The sequence below is a fragment of the Pipistrellus kuhlii genome, unplaced genomic scaffold (assembly GCF_014108245.1).
Source record: "Pipistrellus kuhlii isolate mPipKuh1 unplaced genomic scaffold, mPipKuh1.p scaffold_m20_p_9, whole genome shotgun sequence".
NCBI classification, from domain to species: Eukaryota; Metazoa; Chordata; class Mammalia; order Chiroptera; family Vespertilionidae; genus Pipistrellus; species Pipistrellus kuhlii.
In genome coordinates this window covers 35,751,075-35,766,983 of record NW_023425595.1, presented here as the reverse complement: position 1 = coordinate 35,766,983, position 15,909 = coordinate 35,751,075, and the positions used below count along the sequence as shown (strand labels likewise).

Genomic DNA, 15,909 nt, shown 5'->3' with positions numbered 1-15,909 from the left:
TGACAATTTAAACTATCAATGACAATCTAGTTTCTTGTGCTCTTTAAAGCAATGGAGAGGTCTTGTTAAATAGGGTTGAAAGGAACTATGAGCAGAGCAAACTGTGATCGGTGGGTGGTACTGGAATATTGCTAGCTGCCGAGCTAACCAGATAGGGGCGATTTTAGGTCACTCACATGCCTGTAATTGAATTTCTTGAGTCAGGTTTTAGGGTTTTTCTAGTAGGAAATATTCCTGTGATAATTTTCCACACTAGTTACCAATCGAAACAGGTAGTACTTAAAGGTCTTGTGAAAAAATACTAGATATTTAAAGTGTATTAGAATGGGGGTCAGTATTGCTTCTCCAAATGGCTGTATCAACAGCAAAAATTCTGTTTAAATTCTTTAGTGATCTGCCTTCCCCTTAGCTGCTCTGACTAGATAAAAACTCATGTTTATAAAATTTGTTACCCTTTATGTTTATTTTTTAAAATTTATTTTATTGATTTTTTACAGAGAGGATGTTCACCAGAGCAGGGTTCTGTGGGCTGCCACTGCCATGTTACCCCGTCTGAAGACACTGCAAGACCAACATCTAGAGATCCTTTGGACTGCCCCTCTGGACCCAAAATCTGAGTTTATAATCTGCTCCAAATACTAATTTCTTTTCCTTTTGTTTCTCTGTAAATCTACGTCTTTTCCTTTGCAGATCTCTAACCTCCCACCCTCTAGCACAGATTGCTCCGCAGCCACCAGCTCAGCTTCTGGTCTGTTAAGCTTCTTGGGAGGTTTTCCAGGGGTCCTCAAACTTTTTAAAGTGGGGGCCAGATCACGGTCCCTCAGAGAGCTGGAGGGCCGGACTATATGAACTACTAATTCCTACTGTAACACCTCGGCTGCGCTCACTGCCCAAAAAACCTGGCGGGCCGGATCAGACTCCTCTGTGGGCCGCATGTGGCCCGCGGGCCGTAGTTTGAAGACGCCTGTACGGAAGAGAAGGGGTGCAGACTACACCACTGTGGCATAGGAATTCTGAGCTGAAGGCGTTTGGCGTAGAAAGAAGTCCTTTTTTTCTGAAGTTCCTTTATCTGACTATAACTAGAACCTTCCAAAAGAACTCAACTGTCATAAATCCTCTCATTTTGTACCACACCCAAACAGACACTGCCACAAAACTATCTGGTCTCACATCTATTCTCCTAAGGGCCCATTATCTTTCCTAAAAGTCATCTGTTTTCCTATAAGTGCCCCCTCCCCTTTCCTTTTTAAGTCCCAAATTCTGCCTGGAGTCACATTTTTCTCTGAGCTCCCCTGTAGGTATGTGAACCAGAGCCTGCCTTTTCCCTCTCAGCAGGAGGAACTGAGACCAGGGCCTGTTCCCATAACCTCAGCAATCCTGGCAACCTATTCCTATCCAGCAACCACAGTAAAACATTAAAATTAAAGCCTCCTTCTTGAAGAAAGTATAACAATTAAAAAAGCAGCATTGAATTTTTCCAGTTAGATGGTTGATAACCAAACCATTCTTTTTTTTCTTCTTTTCTTGTCTCCATTTTACAGCTCCCCCCACCCCATGGACTTAACTACTTTTAGCCAAATTTTGGTCATTGCTTCCAAATGTTTACAGCACAGTGAACAAGCTGTAATTTTAGATATTAAAAACAAAACAAAAAAAAACAAGACAAAGTGATCAAACTAATTATATTATGGCACTGATATGATGTAAGATGTAAGACAGAGGTAGATCTGCAAATCGCCATATAGCTGCAAATTCCAATATAACTGGTTCTCCTTGAAACTTCAGTTTTACACAAATGTTTATCCAGTAGCACATCATAAACCATGGGTTAAAGGTGTTTCTTCAGTCATGTAAATGTGGAATGGAGAGTTAAAACTGCATACTTAGCAACAAGAAATTTTTTTTCAAGAGCAAAGTAATATGGAACCCAAGAAAACCTTAACGTAAATTATTAGACACTTATAGAGGCACTGGCTAAATTCAGAAGGTGTTTGCATTAAAATAGAACTTAGTTTCTGCAGGCATTTAAAGACTTTTATGTACTGTATAACTGAAATTTGGGTCTTTTGATTTTCACTAACTCACACCTCTTCTTTTTACTGTAGGGAAAGACCAGATTAACAGTTCTGGAAATTTTGCAGGAAGGTGTTTTTTTGTTTGTTTGTTTGTTTGTTTGTTTGTTTTTTAAATAGAATTCTGTTAAACCAAACACCACTGTTTGGGTCTTCATTTGTAGGTTATTCATACCAATGTTTCCCGTTAACGATCATTTTACATAATATCATGAAGCAGGTGTGGCAATGTTTCACGGAAGTACCAAGGTGGGGAGGAGTAGGCAGAATGACCAATCTGATAAACACAACCACCTTTCACCTGGATTTTCCTTTAAAAAAAAAAAAAAAAAAAAAGTCTAATTGCTTTCAATTTTCTGAAGTGAAAATGGCAGCTTAAGAAAAATATTAAAATGTGCAAGCAAACTGCCTCTTTCACATCCTCATAAAATATTGTTTCCTAAAATATAATGTGCTGTAGGGCTCTCAGATGAGCACCTTTCACATCAGGTGATATGCAAACAAACCATTATTTGCTCAGTAGAAAACAGGTTTGTTTTTGTTGCTTTCTGTACACTCTAGTCAACAGGAAGTCTAAGAAAATAAGGGGAAGGGAGTAGGGTGGTAAGCCAACCCTGTAATGCCCACCCGGAATCTTAGAAGGAAAAAAGCCATTGACATAAGACGATTTAGCAAATATCCTGAAGGTCAGCAGTATTTCCAAATACTATCTATCTGTGGCACAGATACAATGTCTTGAGTATGCTAATACTTAGGCTGCTAAAAAAGAGAGGCATGTGGAGCAAAAACTAACTTGGAAAATGAGAGAGATTGGATTTAGTCCCCTCTTTGAAAAATTGGCCATAATGTTACAAGTCACCCACTGGTGGGCTTCTCCAGTGAGGCGCTGGACAACTTCATTCAACCACTGATGGTTGAAATATTCATTCAACAAACTGCTCTGCAGGGCCCTCTCAGGGTGCTCCCCATACCCTTAATCTGACTTTAATACTGCAGCTCCTCCATCACCCAGCATTTAGCAGCATTATCACTAAGGATGCGCCTGTTTCTAAATAGATTCTTTATGCAGAAGTATTCTTTACTTTTTGAAGGAAAATTACAAAAGGCAATGGCATGGGACAAATGGAAGTCATTAAAAAATGTAAGAGAGCCGATAGTCTAGGTAGCTGCACATAAGATGTAGCCAGAGTCTGAATGTTGCGGAAAAAGAAATAACAGACTTGTGGGCTGTGTGTCGGAACCGTTCAGTTTCATGTTTTCCTAAGGCACGACCAAAGTTGTGTTACATTTATGTTTTGGCAAGTGATTTTCTAGCTAGAGAGTCATAAAAGTAGGTGGAATTATCTGCCTAATGGCATAAGGAAGATAGCATTTGGACTAGAACTAAGGCCAGTAGGTGAAAAAGGATAAAATTTGCATTGGTTTTGAATTTGTACTAAGGCTGCTTACTGAACACCGGAAAATGACAGAAGTGGTTAATACTTTTGCATAAGAAAATGTCTCCGTTTCAAGCTATAGCTTAGGGTTTCATCTGTGATAATGGAACCATGTGGAAACACACTCTGGATTTTATAACAGTGAATAAGCAAGAAAAAGTCATGAAAAAGCTAACTGCTGTAGACTACAAATATGGTGATATATGAATAAAGGGGATCAAATAGAATCTCAAAATCCAGACAGGTGTTATGTCTGTGAAAAGTGATACAATTTGTTATAATTCAAATCCAAATTAGAACTGGCTGCTTTACAATGAGATTTCAGCACTTTATCTCTTGGGAGTTCTGTTACAAGTTCAAGTAAATTAGGGCTGTTCTCAAACCTGAAAATGAAGGAGCAGGTATTCTAATAAGCTTTATGTAAATAGGATCCTGATCATTTGGCTCTAGTTAACCCAACATATTTCTCTGGGCATAACCATGGCCTCTCTGAAAATTGGGAAAAATTGCATAATTTAAAAAGTCAGAGTATAATGACATTCACTGGTAACTTCACATAAATTATGCTAGGATGATGGAACACAGGTAGACCAGACCACCAATCATGTTTGCCTAGCCATAAAAACAGTGACAAAGGAAACTGAACAAACGCCTGTAACTGTCTGGGGAGACCACATTGTACAGTGTCCTCAGAACCTTCACAAAGGCTGCAAGTTGACCCTCCTACTCTGACTGGCTGTGGCTACACACAGAAAGCCAGAGCTGGGATGTGATAACCCAATGGCAGGTCTGAGCTTGCTCATAACATACTCTGAGTAGCACAGAGGCAGCAGTGAAAAACTACCAGAACCCCACTGATAGCTCTTTTTCTTCTTCTTCTTTTTTTAACCTTGGGAAACCATCCATGAGGTTACTCTGACAAAAATATAAATCAAGGCTGACACAGCTAAGGGCTGGTTTATAGCTGGCCATCTGGACATGGGGTTTGCCAGTCTAGCTGTTTTCATTATTTAACCAACTATTAAGAAATGTATAGTTCACATGCAACCCTGGTCAAAAAAGAGGAAATGGTAAATTTCCTATTATAAGCACAAACTGTTAACCTGTTATGAAAATCCCAATTTTCCTGGCATTCAAGTATATATAGATATATCGTGTTGTTTCTTTTTAAACATCTTAGGGTAAGGAAGAGGACCAATGAGATAATGACATAAGCTAAACATCCAACAAGCCCCATTCCTCATTCTCTGTGCGGCTGACGCGTTAGTCAGAAAGCCACCTTTGCTGTAATAGTCCTGATACATTTGAACATGTAGATCTTTAAGGATTTCCTTATTCATTTGGCTGGGCTTATAGTAGGTGCTTTTTTGTTTTCTTGGTGGAATAAGTCATCAATGCTTTCTGAGCGGCTCAAACAGGATCACTGGCCAGATTCCGAAGAGAAACTGTTTGGAAACAAGTTGGAACAAAATGAAAGAAGATAAAAGTATTCTATATATATCATTCCTGAAAAATGAGAAAGAACCCGTGGACTATGACTATAGTGCCTGGTAGGTTTGCTCGTGATTGTCCTGGTAGTAGTACCTGAGCACAGCATATTTTTTCCAGGCTTGCAACAGATCTCAGAAACTATGTTTATTTAATTTATTTAAATGTAGTAAACATCTACCTTGTCAAACATAGAGCTGGGCATTAAAGTCATCTCGGATCCTTAAAACAACTTTGCAATGTAGCTATTAACAGGTTCATTTTATTGTTGAAGAACTAAGTCTTAAAAGGAAGAATCTTGCCCAAGGTCACAGAGCAGTAAGTGGGAGAATTAAAATTCAAGAGCATCTGGTTCCAAAGTGTCTCACTCCATTATTTCTCCCTCCCACCTACTTCCTCCATCCCATCTTCTCACTATCCCCCCTCTTCCACCACACTCACCCTATGAGTAGACTTACCTTCACTTTTGGCCTGTATCTCAGGTAAAGTGTTCTTGTATATATACTGAAAGAAAAGGGGAGGGAGAAAGCTCTTCAGGCTGATTTTTAATCCATGCAAACTGGCATACTGACAAATTTAACTATAGTGCCCATACATATATAAAGAACAAGCAACACAGGCACGGAGCGGCCGGGCCCAGAGCAGCCGGGTCGGGTGCGGCCAGGCCCGGAGCAGCCAGGTCGGGAGCAGCAGTGGCCAGACCCGAAGCAGCTGGTTGTGGAACGGACCAGAGCAACACAGGCCAGGCCTGGAGCAGCCAGGCCCAGAACAGTTCGCTCCTTGTCTGCCTCTGCCCCAAGGCTGCCTCTCAGACATGGCTGGAAACTTTTGGGGGAACTTGAGGGTCTGCTGAATCAAATGAGGAAGGCTTAGATCTGGATGTGTTGAGTTAGTATAGCGCTGGGGTGTTGATCTGTGAGTGCCTTGTGTGGGGCCTGGATGAGGTTGGTTGATCTATTTGGAAATGTCTTTTGTGTGAAGTGTATCCTTGGGCATGTGGAGGTATTATTGATTTGAGAAAATGCTAAGTAACTGATTTACTATCTGAAAAATTTAAAGTTCTAAAAGTTTAAGGTCTCTTGCCAAAAAGAGGTTTTAAAGCCAACACCTTAATTTTAATGGAGAAAGGGAATGACAAGCCCTTCCTACCCAGAACAGGTAATCCAATTCCAACCAGCAGCTATGTTTAAACAATGTGTCCATTTATACTTGAAGGGCTACACCTTTTGATAGCCTAAGGGCAAGTTTACATGTAAACAAGTTTGCTCTCAATTCCCAGGGCAGAAAATAAACAAGGTTTAAAATTATTAGATTTTAAAATTTATTCTTAGAAGTGTAAAAGTTTATTAATTAAAAAACAACAACAACAAAAAAGGGAGATTGAAAAACCTGATGAACAATAACAGCGGTTCATTGTAGTAGAGTCAGCGATACGCGAGGGGAGTGGACTGACTGTTCTTGGGGAAAGGGAAGGAGGTAGAGACTGAACATAAACTGTGCACCTATGGATGAGGACAATGGGGGGTACGGAGGGGCGGAGGATGGGGTGGGAACCTGGTGGAAAGGGGAAGAAATGAGGAACCTTTGTAATAATATGAACAATAAAGATAGATTAAAAAAAAAAAGAACAATTAACACTGGTTTAGCAACTTTTTTTTCTTTTTCTTCTTTTTCTTTTTGAGCACTACTCTGTGCCAAGAAGCTAGGGGAGACAGAGAAATGATCAGCTCTCAGACTGTGACTGCAGGATGTTTGCAGTTAAATAGGGAGCATTTCATTCATGCTTTATAGGATTCATATCACAACTGCCAGTGTCACCTTTGAAGATATATGATAGTAAGAGTTAAAGTATTCTCTTTTTGTTGTTTTGTTCATTCTTACCTAAGGATATTTTTGCATTGATTTTTAGAGAGTGGAAGGGATTGAGGGAGGGGGTAGGGAGAGAGAAAAACATGCAACACTGATGTAAGGGACACACATCAGTTGGTTGCCTCCTTCACCTACCCTGACCATTGCCCTTGATTGGGAATCTAACCTGAGACCCTTTGGTGGGCAGGTCGACACACTAACCATTGAGAAAAACTGGCCAGGGCTAATTTAGAATATTCTTATAATATTTTGACAATGGTTATATCAGCTCTATAATATTCTAATATAGCTATAAAATAATCAGGAAGGCAATGGAGCCATATTAATAGTATTCTTTAAAATGAGTCACCTCTGAAGATATCAGAGTCTAAAATCAGTACATAGAGCAAAGGTAAAGTTAAGTTTACCCCTAAAAAATTCATTAAACTTTCCATAGCATATGGCATACATAGTTTTTTTTTGTATAGTACACTATTTAAATGTATTTCAATAGTAATATACTATTAGTAATAATACAATGTGTGTATATGCAAGCCATAATTTTATAGTGTGAAAAATTGTATCTTTTAAACAAGGGAAGAAAAGGTGAAAGAAAATGTATAGTTGAATTTATGTAATTTAATGTGGCTATAGTATCACTGTACCCCAAGTCAGAACTGTAAAGAGGAACATCAAATATTATGAAGAATACTCTACTGTCTTAAAATATAACCCCTCTGACAGTTTTTCGGATGTTAATCTCTAAAAGAGAGCTGCCACCTTTTCCTTTTTCTTTAGGAAAGAGTCCTGGACTGGGGCAGGGAAGCCTGGATTCCAGCCCTTGCTCTTACCTCCACCACTGCCAACTTTTTAAGTAGCTACACTAGTGGGGCAAGCACTGGGCCCAGAGCTTTCTACACATTTCATTCTTTTTAAAAAAATATATTTTTTCATTGATTTTTTACAGAGAGGAAGAGAGATGGATAGAGAGTTAGAAACATCGATGAGAGAGAAACATGGATCAACTGCCTCTTGCACACCCCCTACTGGGGATATGCCCGCAACCAAGGTACATGCCCTTGACTGAAATTGAACCTGGGATCTTTTAGTCCAAAGGCCGACGCTCTATCCACTGAGCCAAACCGGTTTCGGCAACACATTTCATTCTTAAACAACATACTAGGTGGACATTATTATTCCTGTTTTGCATATGAGAAATGATCTCAGAAAGGCCAAATATTCCTTTCAATGTGCCACAGCTAGTAAATGCTAGAAACAGGACTTGAATTCAGGTTCTGTCTAACCATTAGCCAATACATTATATTCTAATTGACCAGTGACCTTGACCTTGAGCAAGTGACTTTGCTGCCTCAGTTTGCTTCACCATCAAATGAAGAAATTATATTAGATGTTTCCAAGGTTTCCTAGGTTGTTATGGGGAGACAGAAAAACTCTGACCTCAAATCCAGATAATGACACTAAGATCATGTATGAAGTACTTGACTTTCTGAGCTTGTCTTCCCTCAAGTATAAAATAATACATGCCTTATCGTACTGTCAAAAGGATTAAAGGTGGTATTATACATCAAGTGCCTAGCCAAGATGAGGTTCTGAGCTTAAAATTCAAACTTTTTATTCTGGAAAATTTCAAACATAAACAAAAGCACCTATTACATTAAGCTGTTAAAAAGATCTTATCTTCTTCTCATATTTGCAGCATCTGTAATGATGTTTCCTTTTACACTCCTGGTACTGGTTATTTATGGTTTTCCTCTTTTCTTCTTGTTAAATGTTACCAGCTATATCAGTTATTATACCTCAGCTCCAAATCCACCCTTCTATATTCTGTTTGTGATTCAAGAGCTGAGACTACAAACCGTACTTCCTCATTGATAAATGCAATAGGCTCTGTTAAAAGAGGGCATTCAAGAGAGACTGCAAAGCTGGAGGAGAAAGAAGGGACTTCTTCCATCCTGCTTTATTTTCATGAGGGGCTGTTGACTTGTGGTTCCTGTGATCAGCATCCCAACAGCACTTTCTCTCTGTGGCAGCAGCACTTTGTAGCAGCATTCCCTTCCTCAGAGGCTTGGAGCCCAGCCTGGGGTCCCTCCTCTGAGCTCAGAAACCAGCACCAGCTAAGCAGTGCTTCTCTTCAGACTTGAGTTTGGAGACCCTAAATCCTTCAATATCTTCCCCTCAGGAGATAGGATCTATGTCCCTCCTATTTAAATCAGTGACTCTGACCAGCAGAGTAAGATGGAAGTGACACCATATGAACTCTGAGACTAGGCTATGAAAGGCTCTGCTACCTTTGTCTGCTTCTCTTGAGATGTTCCCTCTGGGAGAAGTCTTCTGCCAGGGATGAAGGCTGATTACACTGAGGATGAAGTCGCCCGTGAAGGCAGCTCTAGTTTATAGTCACAGCTCCAAGGCAACAGCCAGTATCAAATGACAGCCCACATAAGCGAGCCTTCAGATGTCTGCAGCCTGAGCTGTCATCTGACACCAACCCTATGAGAGGCTCCACGTGAGGACTGCCTGGCTAAGCCCTTCCAAGTTCAAGACCCAAATTCAAGACAATTGTGAGCAAAATACACTGGTTTATTTTAAACTGGTGAGTTTGAGGTTATTGTTTAACATTAGTAACTGAAATATGTGGCTATCGCCGTGCGCCCCCCCCCCTTTTTTCTTTTCTTCTGAAACTCCAATTAAACAATGTTAGCCCTCTCACTTTATCTTCCATTTCTCTTAACCTCAATTCCATATTTTTTGTCTCTGCTGCATTTAAGTAATTTTTTCCTGATCTATTTTCCACTTTACTAATTCTTTCTTCAGTTGAGTTTAATCTGTTATTAGTTCTGTACAGTGAGTTTAGCATTTTGGTTACTATAGTTTTCATTTCTAGAGGTTCTATTTGGTTCTTTCAAAAAATTGTTTGAAAAAGTTTCTTTTTCCTTGAACTTATTTTTAAGTTTGATTTATTTCTTCAAGCACAGAAATTGCACTGTTTTTATAATCATTAATAATTCTAATGTGTGCTAAAACCAGTTTGGCTCAGTGATAGAGTGTTGGTCTGCGGACTGAAAGGTCCTGGGTTCGATTCTGATCAAGGGCACATCCCCAGTGGGGGGTGTGCAAGAGGCAGCTGGTCGATGTTTCTCTCTCATCGACGTTTCTTGCTCTCTATCCCTCTTCCTTCTTCTCTGTGGAAAATCAATAAAATATATTAAAAATAGATTTATAAATAATAATAATAATTCTAATGTGTGATATTTTTACAGGTCTCTTAAAAATTTTTAAAAAACCCTTATCCAAGGATTGATTTAGAGAGAGAGAGAGAGAGAGAGGAATAGAACACAACCTAGGTCGGTACCCTGGTTTGGAATTAAACCCACAATCTTTTGGTGTATGAGACAATGCCCAACCAAATGAGCCACCTTGGGATTTCTTGTGCAGTGTTCAGATGCTAGTTTTTTAATTATTGGGTTCACTTATTCTTGTTTTTCCTTTTTTATCATGTCAATTTCCCCAAGCATTTTTCTCCCATATCCCTTCCCTTTTAAATTAGGTATTTCCATGTGCTATGGACGAAGAATCCAAATAACCAATGCAGTAACAAGTTTCAAAAAGTAAAATAAACATACCTGGAGACAGAATTTAAAGAGCTCTTCCATGGTACAACTCAATGTTCCTATTTAGCTGCTCAGAAGTCTTTTTTTTTTTTTTTTTTTTTTTTTTTTTTTTTTTAATATGTAATTCTCAGGTAGTTAAAGTTTAGATAATTCTGGCTGCCTAAACAAGCTGATTTCCAGATAGGTGAAATGTAAATGTTATCTTGAAGAGGTATTCTAAAAATATCACTTAAGTAAATTTTCACATTGGTTTAAAGGAAAAATTTCTTTCCCTGCCTATAAATATTTCAGCTCTTAATTCTTGAGTAGAATTTGAAATTAAACATAGCCTGATGCCCTGGTAAAGAGATCAATATATACATAACCATTCATTAAATCAATTAACAATATATACTGTGTGCTTACTATGTGACAGGCATCATTCTATCCACTTGGGAGAGTTGCAGTGGATAAGATAAAGTCCCTGCTTGCTCTCAAGGTATTAACAATCTAGTTGTGGGAGGTAAACAATTAAATAAACATCTAACTGGTTATAAATACTTTAAAGGTTATAAACACAACCTGATAAGGGGAGAGAGAATGATATGGAAATATTAATTGAATAGGGTGATCAGAGAGAATTCTGATTTCATTGTTGTTTTTAATGGCTGACCTCCAATGGACTCTTTATTAGGAGAGCAGGGAAAGCAAAGTGGCAACCAATTTATTTAAGCAGGAGACTTTAGATTCTCACTTTTTCAGTCCCCTACACAGGGGATCTGGGTGCTTTTCTTTTTTTTTTCTTTCTTTTTTCTTTTTTTTTTAAATCAATCTTTATTGTTCATATTATTACAAAGGTTCCTCATTTCTTCCCCCCTCCACCAGGTTCCCACCCCACCCTCCGCCCCCTCCCCATCCCCCATTGTCCTCATCCATAGGTGCAGTTTATGTTCAGTCTCTTCCTCCCTCCCTTTCCCCGATAGTAAATCCCTTTTCAGATAGTAAATCAGTTACTTAGCATTTTCTCATATCAATAATACCACCACATGCCCAATGATACATTTCACACAAAAGACATTTCCAAATAGGTCAACCAGCCTCATCCAGGCCCCACCCAAGGCACTCACAGATCAACACCCCAGCGCTATACTAACTCAACACATCCAGATCTAAGCCTTCATCACTGATTCAGCAGACCCTCAAGTTCCCCCAAAAGTTTCCAGCCATGTCCGAGAGGCAGCCGTGGGGCAGGGGCAGGTGAGGAGCGAGCTGTTCCGGGCCTGGCTGCTCCGGGCCTGGCCTCTGTTACTCTGGTTCGTTCCACAACCAGCTGCTCCGGGTCTGGTCACTGCCGCTCCCGACCTAGTTGCTCTGGACCTGGCTGCTGCTGCTCCGGGCCCGGCTGCTCCGGGCCTGGCCGCTCCCAGCCTGGCAGCTGCTGCTCTGAGCCTGGCCGCTCCCAGCCTGGCAGCTGCTGCTCCAGGCCTGGCCGCACAAGACCAGGCTGCTCCGGGCCTGGCCGCTCCCAGCCTGGCAGCCGCTGCTCCGGGCCTTGGGTGCTTTTCTTTCAAAGTTTATTTTTTAATGCTGATCAATAAGAAATTAAAATATTTATATACTACTTGTACTAAAAAAAAAGTTTATATCCTACTTGCATTAAAATGTAGACCATGCATCAGAGGTTAGTTAATACAACTATCTTACTTTAAGGAAAGGGACTTGCTTAAGGTCACCCAGTGGGAGAGGCAAAGCTGGATCATAAGTTCCTGATCTGTCTCCAATATTTTATAAAGACATCATCTTATTGAAAGAATACAGGGAAAAACACACACCCCAAAACTAGGTTTTAAAAGTATATTTCCTACCTGAAAAGGATGTGAAGATAAGAACCAAGGCCAGTTAAAATATGCCACCATGCATGAAATTGTGTGGTAACAGCTACGACAGGTGGTACCTTCTTTCGAAAGTTCCTGAGGGGGGAAAATCACCATGTTAATTTTTAAAAAATATTTAGCAACTAATGCTGACAGTCTTAGAGCATTTTGAACTGCCATTCTCAAAAATTGTAGTTACTTTATTTCCTCAAGTCTGCTGCAATCTGCCATACTGTTTTTGCAAAGTGTATTTTCAGTAATAGTATTCCTAGCAAAAGTTCTGAAGAAATGACTCTGTGGTCAAAATAAATATGGGAAATAGTGCATAATTTATTATTCTCTTAGAGATCTATGATGCATATTAACAGATTAAAAACTTTGAAAAGTCCTACCCTAACTTACAGAGTTCATTTCCATTTCCCCCCCCAGATAACCTACTTATCCCTGGAACCTTTTATTTAGGTATTATCTTATTAATACTTTAATAGGACAAATGTTTCCCAGAAACAGGTCTACCTAGCATGCAGTTAAGGAACTAGATACATGCTTTTCTTATGTCCTGCATACAACCATCACCTTAGAAGTGTACCACACAGTCTATAAAGTCCTTTGGTATCTATTATTTCACTTCACAGTAAGTCTCTGAGGTAGCTATTATTAGCTTTGCTTTACAGATTAGGAAACTAAAATTTAAAGAGATTTCCTCCCTTCTTTATTGAATTTATTGGGGTGACATCCTACCTAATAAAAGAGTAATATGCAATACCATCACTCCACTACACCACCAGCCATGCCCACCAGCAAATCAGAGTGAATATGCAAATTAACCCCAACCAAGATAGCTGCCACCACAGAGAGCAGGAAGGAGGCTTGGGTTTCCTGGGCAATGGAGGAAGCCAAGCTTTCCACACACCCTGGCGGGCCTAGACTCCACTCAAGGATACAAAGTTTTAATTATAAAAGGTGAATAAACCCCAACAGAAATGGCTGCTGCCACAGAGCGAGCAGAAGGCTTGGCTCAACTCCAGGCTACAAAGTTTCAATTGTAGAAGATAAATAAATCCCAGATACCAGGGCCTCTGCTTGGGTCGCCCGGGGCATGGCTGAGTAAGTGCATACTATATTAATATCCTCGTTTATTAGAGGGAAATAATAAACATGAAACATCAAATTATTTTTCTAGATATCCCATGAATTTTTGAGACAATTACCATCTAATTTTGAGATAATTACCAGCTCTAATGGGGTTTCTGATGGGTATTACTGATTCAAAACTACTCAATTAGATCTTTGTTTTTTCAAAGCAAGGTATATTACTTGTTTGCTTCTGTATATTAAAGTCTACATTTACTTATTTAACTTTTTTACATATTTTACTTAACTATTTTACTTATTTTAACATTACTTTTTATTATGGAAAATTTTCAATAGGCAAAATAAGAATGTACCATTGACCTCCAATAATTACAACTTATGGTTATAACAATCTTGTATTATCCACTTTTCCCCACCACCCCATATTATTTGAAGTAAATCCCAGATAATGTATCATTTTATCTATAAATATTTCAGTATGTATTTCTTAAAGATTAAAATCTCTTTACAACATAACCATACCATTGCATACCTAAAATATTAACAACTAGAGGCCTGGTGCAAGAAAATTCGTGCACTTGGGGGCATCCCTCAGCCTGCCTGTGCCCTCTCATAGTCTGGGACCCCACAGGGGATATCCACCGCTGGCTTAGGCTTGCTCCCTACAGGAATATCAGACATCCTTAGCACTGCAGAGGAGGCAGGAGAGGCTCCTGCCACCAAGACTATGCTTCCAGCTGTCAGCCTGGCTTGTGGCTGAGCGAAGCTCCCCCTGTGGGAGCACACTGACCACCAGGGGGCAGCTCCTGCGTTGAGTGTCTACCTCCTGGTGGTCAGTGCGTATCATAGCGACCAGTCTTTCCTGGTCATTTGCTGTTAGGGTCAATTTGTATATTACCCTTTTATTATATGGGATAATCCATTAATATCACAAAATATTCAAATACCAATCATCTCATAAACTTTTTTTTTTTTTTTAAAGTGGTGTTGTTTACATCAAAATCCAACACATTGCTTTTGGTTGATATATCTCGTAAATCTCTTTTAATCTATATGTTTCTTCTCCTTTTTTTTTTCTCCCCTCTGCTGAGATCAGATCATTCATCCTATAAATTTCTCACAGTCTGAATTTTGCTGATTGCCTTTCTGTGGTGCTGTTCACCACAGTCCTCTGTGCTTTGGCAAAATTGAATTTTGAGTTAGAAGGATCCACTATTTTAATTTATTTAACATGTTAATTTTAATGGAAATTGAGGCCCAGAAAGAGTGTTTTAGTAACAGACTAGGGTCCAGAGACCCAAGATTTAAACTCCAGTCAATACATACTTGCTAACAAGGTGAAAAAAGGAACACTTGTCTTTCTTAGACAATAGTATTAAGCATGTGAAAGCACAAAATTATATACATGTATTTCATATCTATTTTAAATCACTCTTATTTATTCAGTAAAGCAAGTTAGGCAGATTTCAAAGGTTTAGTCAACATTTGATTAAAAATCTCTACAGATATTACAAAATATTCTTAGGTCTAAATTTTTAAAAATTTAAAAAAGTCTTCCCAGAAGTTTACTTTATTATATTTTTCATCCCTTTTTAATTTTAATAATGGCAAAAATTCACTTCAGGGCACTAATAATTCTATACGCCTATGAAATTCTGCTTAATAGATTGCTTTCAAAAATATTTCTCAAAGACTGAATATGTATCTTACCTCAATGAGTCACAAAAGATGTTATCGACGTTCCATAATAAAAATCCTAATAAAAATATACCCAAAGATGTATATCCCAGTCCTCTAAGCCATGGATAAACCCTGTGGAAAAATTAAAAAGCACAATAAAATTTTGCTGTGTCCATGTCATGATCAGAGCTTGAAGTAATCACTTTCATGAGAAGGAAAGATTATTGTTAGTATTAAAAGCAAACCTATCTATTAAGTTATCTAATATATTTGCCTATTACAGTGGTCAGCAAACTGTGGCTCTTGAGCCACATGCAACTCTTCGGCCCCTTGAGTGTGGCTCTTCTACAAAATACCATGTGTGGGCACGCACGTACAGTGTGATTGAAACTTCATGGCCCATGCACAAAAGTCGGTTTTCGGCTCTCAAAAGAAATTTCAATCATTGTACTATTGATATTTGGCTCTGTTGACTAATGAGTTTGCCAACCACTGGCCTATTACATTTAGCCTTTAAAAGGCACTGAGAGAGAATGTGCTTCTAAGACTTGGCTAGGTATACCAAAAAGGTAATATAAAAGCCCCCAGTAACTTTCTCAGTTCCATGGAAGTGCAAGGGGAATGGTGGAATATAATTAACAATGAGGCATCTGCTCTGTGTCAGGCACTATAGTAAATTAGATACACACTACACTATACACACACACACACACACACACACACACGCACGCACGCACATACACACACGTACACACAAATTAAATCTTCAAATAAACCCTATGAAACAGGCATTATTCTTTTTACT

General features: G+C 39.0%; 1 protein-coding gene across 6 annotated transcripts in view; it reads right to left on the bottom strand.

Annotated features, from left to right (window-relative positions):
• Nucleotides 1-2,512: 2,512 nt before the first annotated feature.
• Nucleotides 2,513-15,909, bottom strand: part of ACER3 (alkaline ceramidase 3) — a 71,133-nt gene continuing 57,736 nt past the window's right edge. For 5 of the 6 annotated variants that reach the window (XM_036428557.2, XM_036428556.2, XM_036428555.2 and 2 more), the window contains 4 exons: nucleotides 15,135-15,236; nucleotides 12,321-12,425; nucleotides 5,455-5,500; nucleotides 2,513-4,953 (listed from right to left, as the gene is read on the bottom strand). In XM_036428557.2, coding sequence (XP_036284450.1) covers nucleotides 4,900-4,953; nucleotides 5,455-5,500; nucleotides 12,321-12,425; nucleotides 15,135-15,236 — 307 coding nt within the window. In that variant the 3' untranslated portion in view covers nucleotides 2,513-4,899. The remainder of the gene's footprint in view (nucleotides 4,954-5,454; nucleotides 5,501-12,320; nucleotides 12,426-15,134; nucleotides 15,237-15,909) is intronic. The other variant, XM_045578038.1, reaches the window with a different exon arrangement.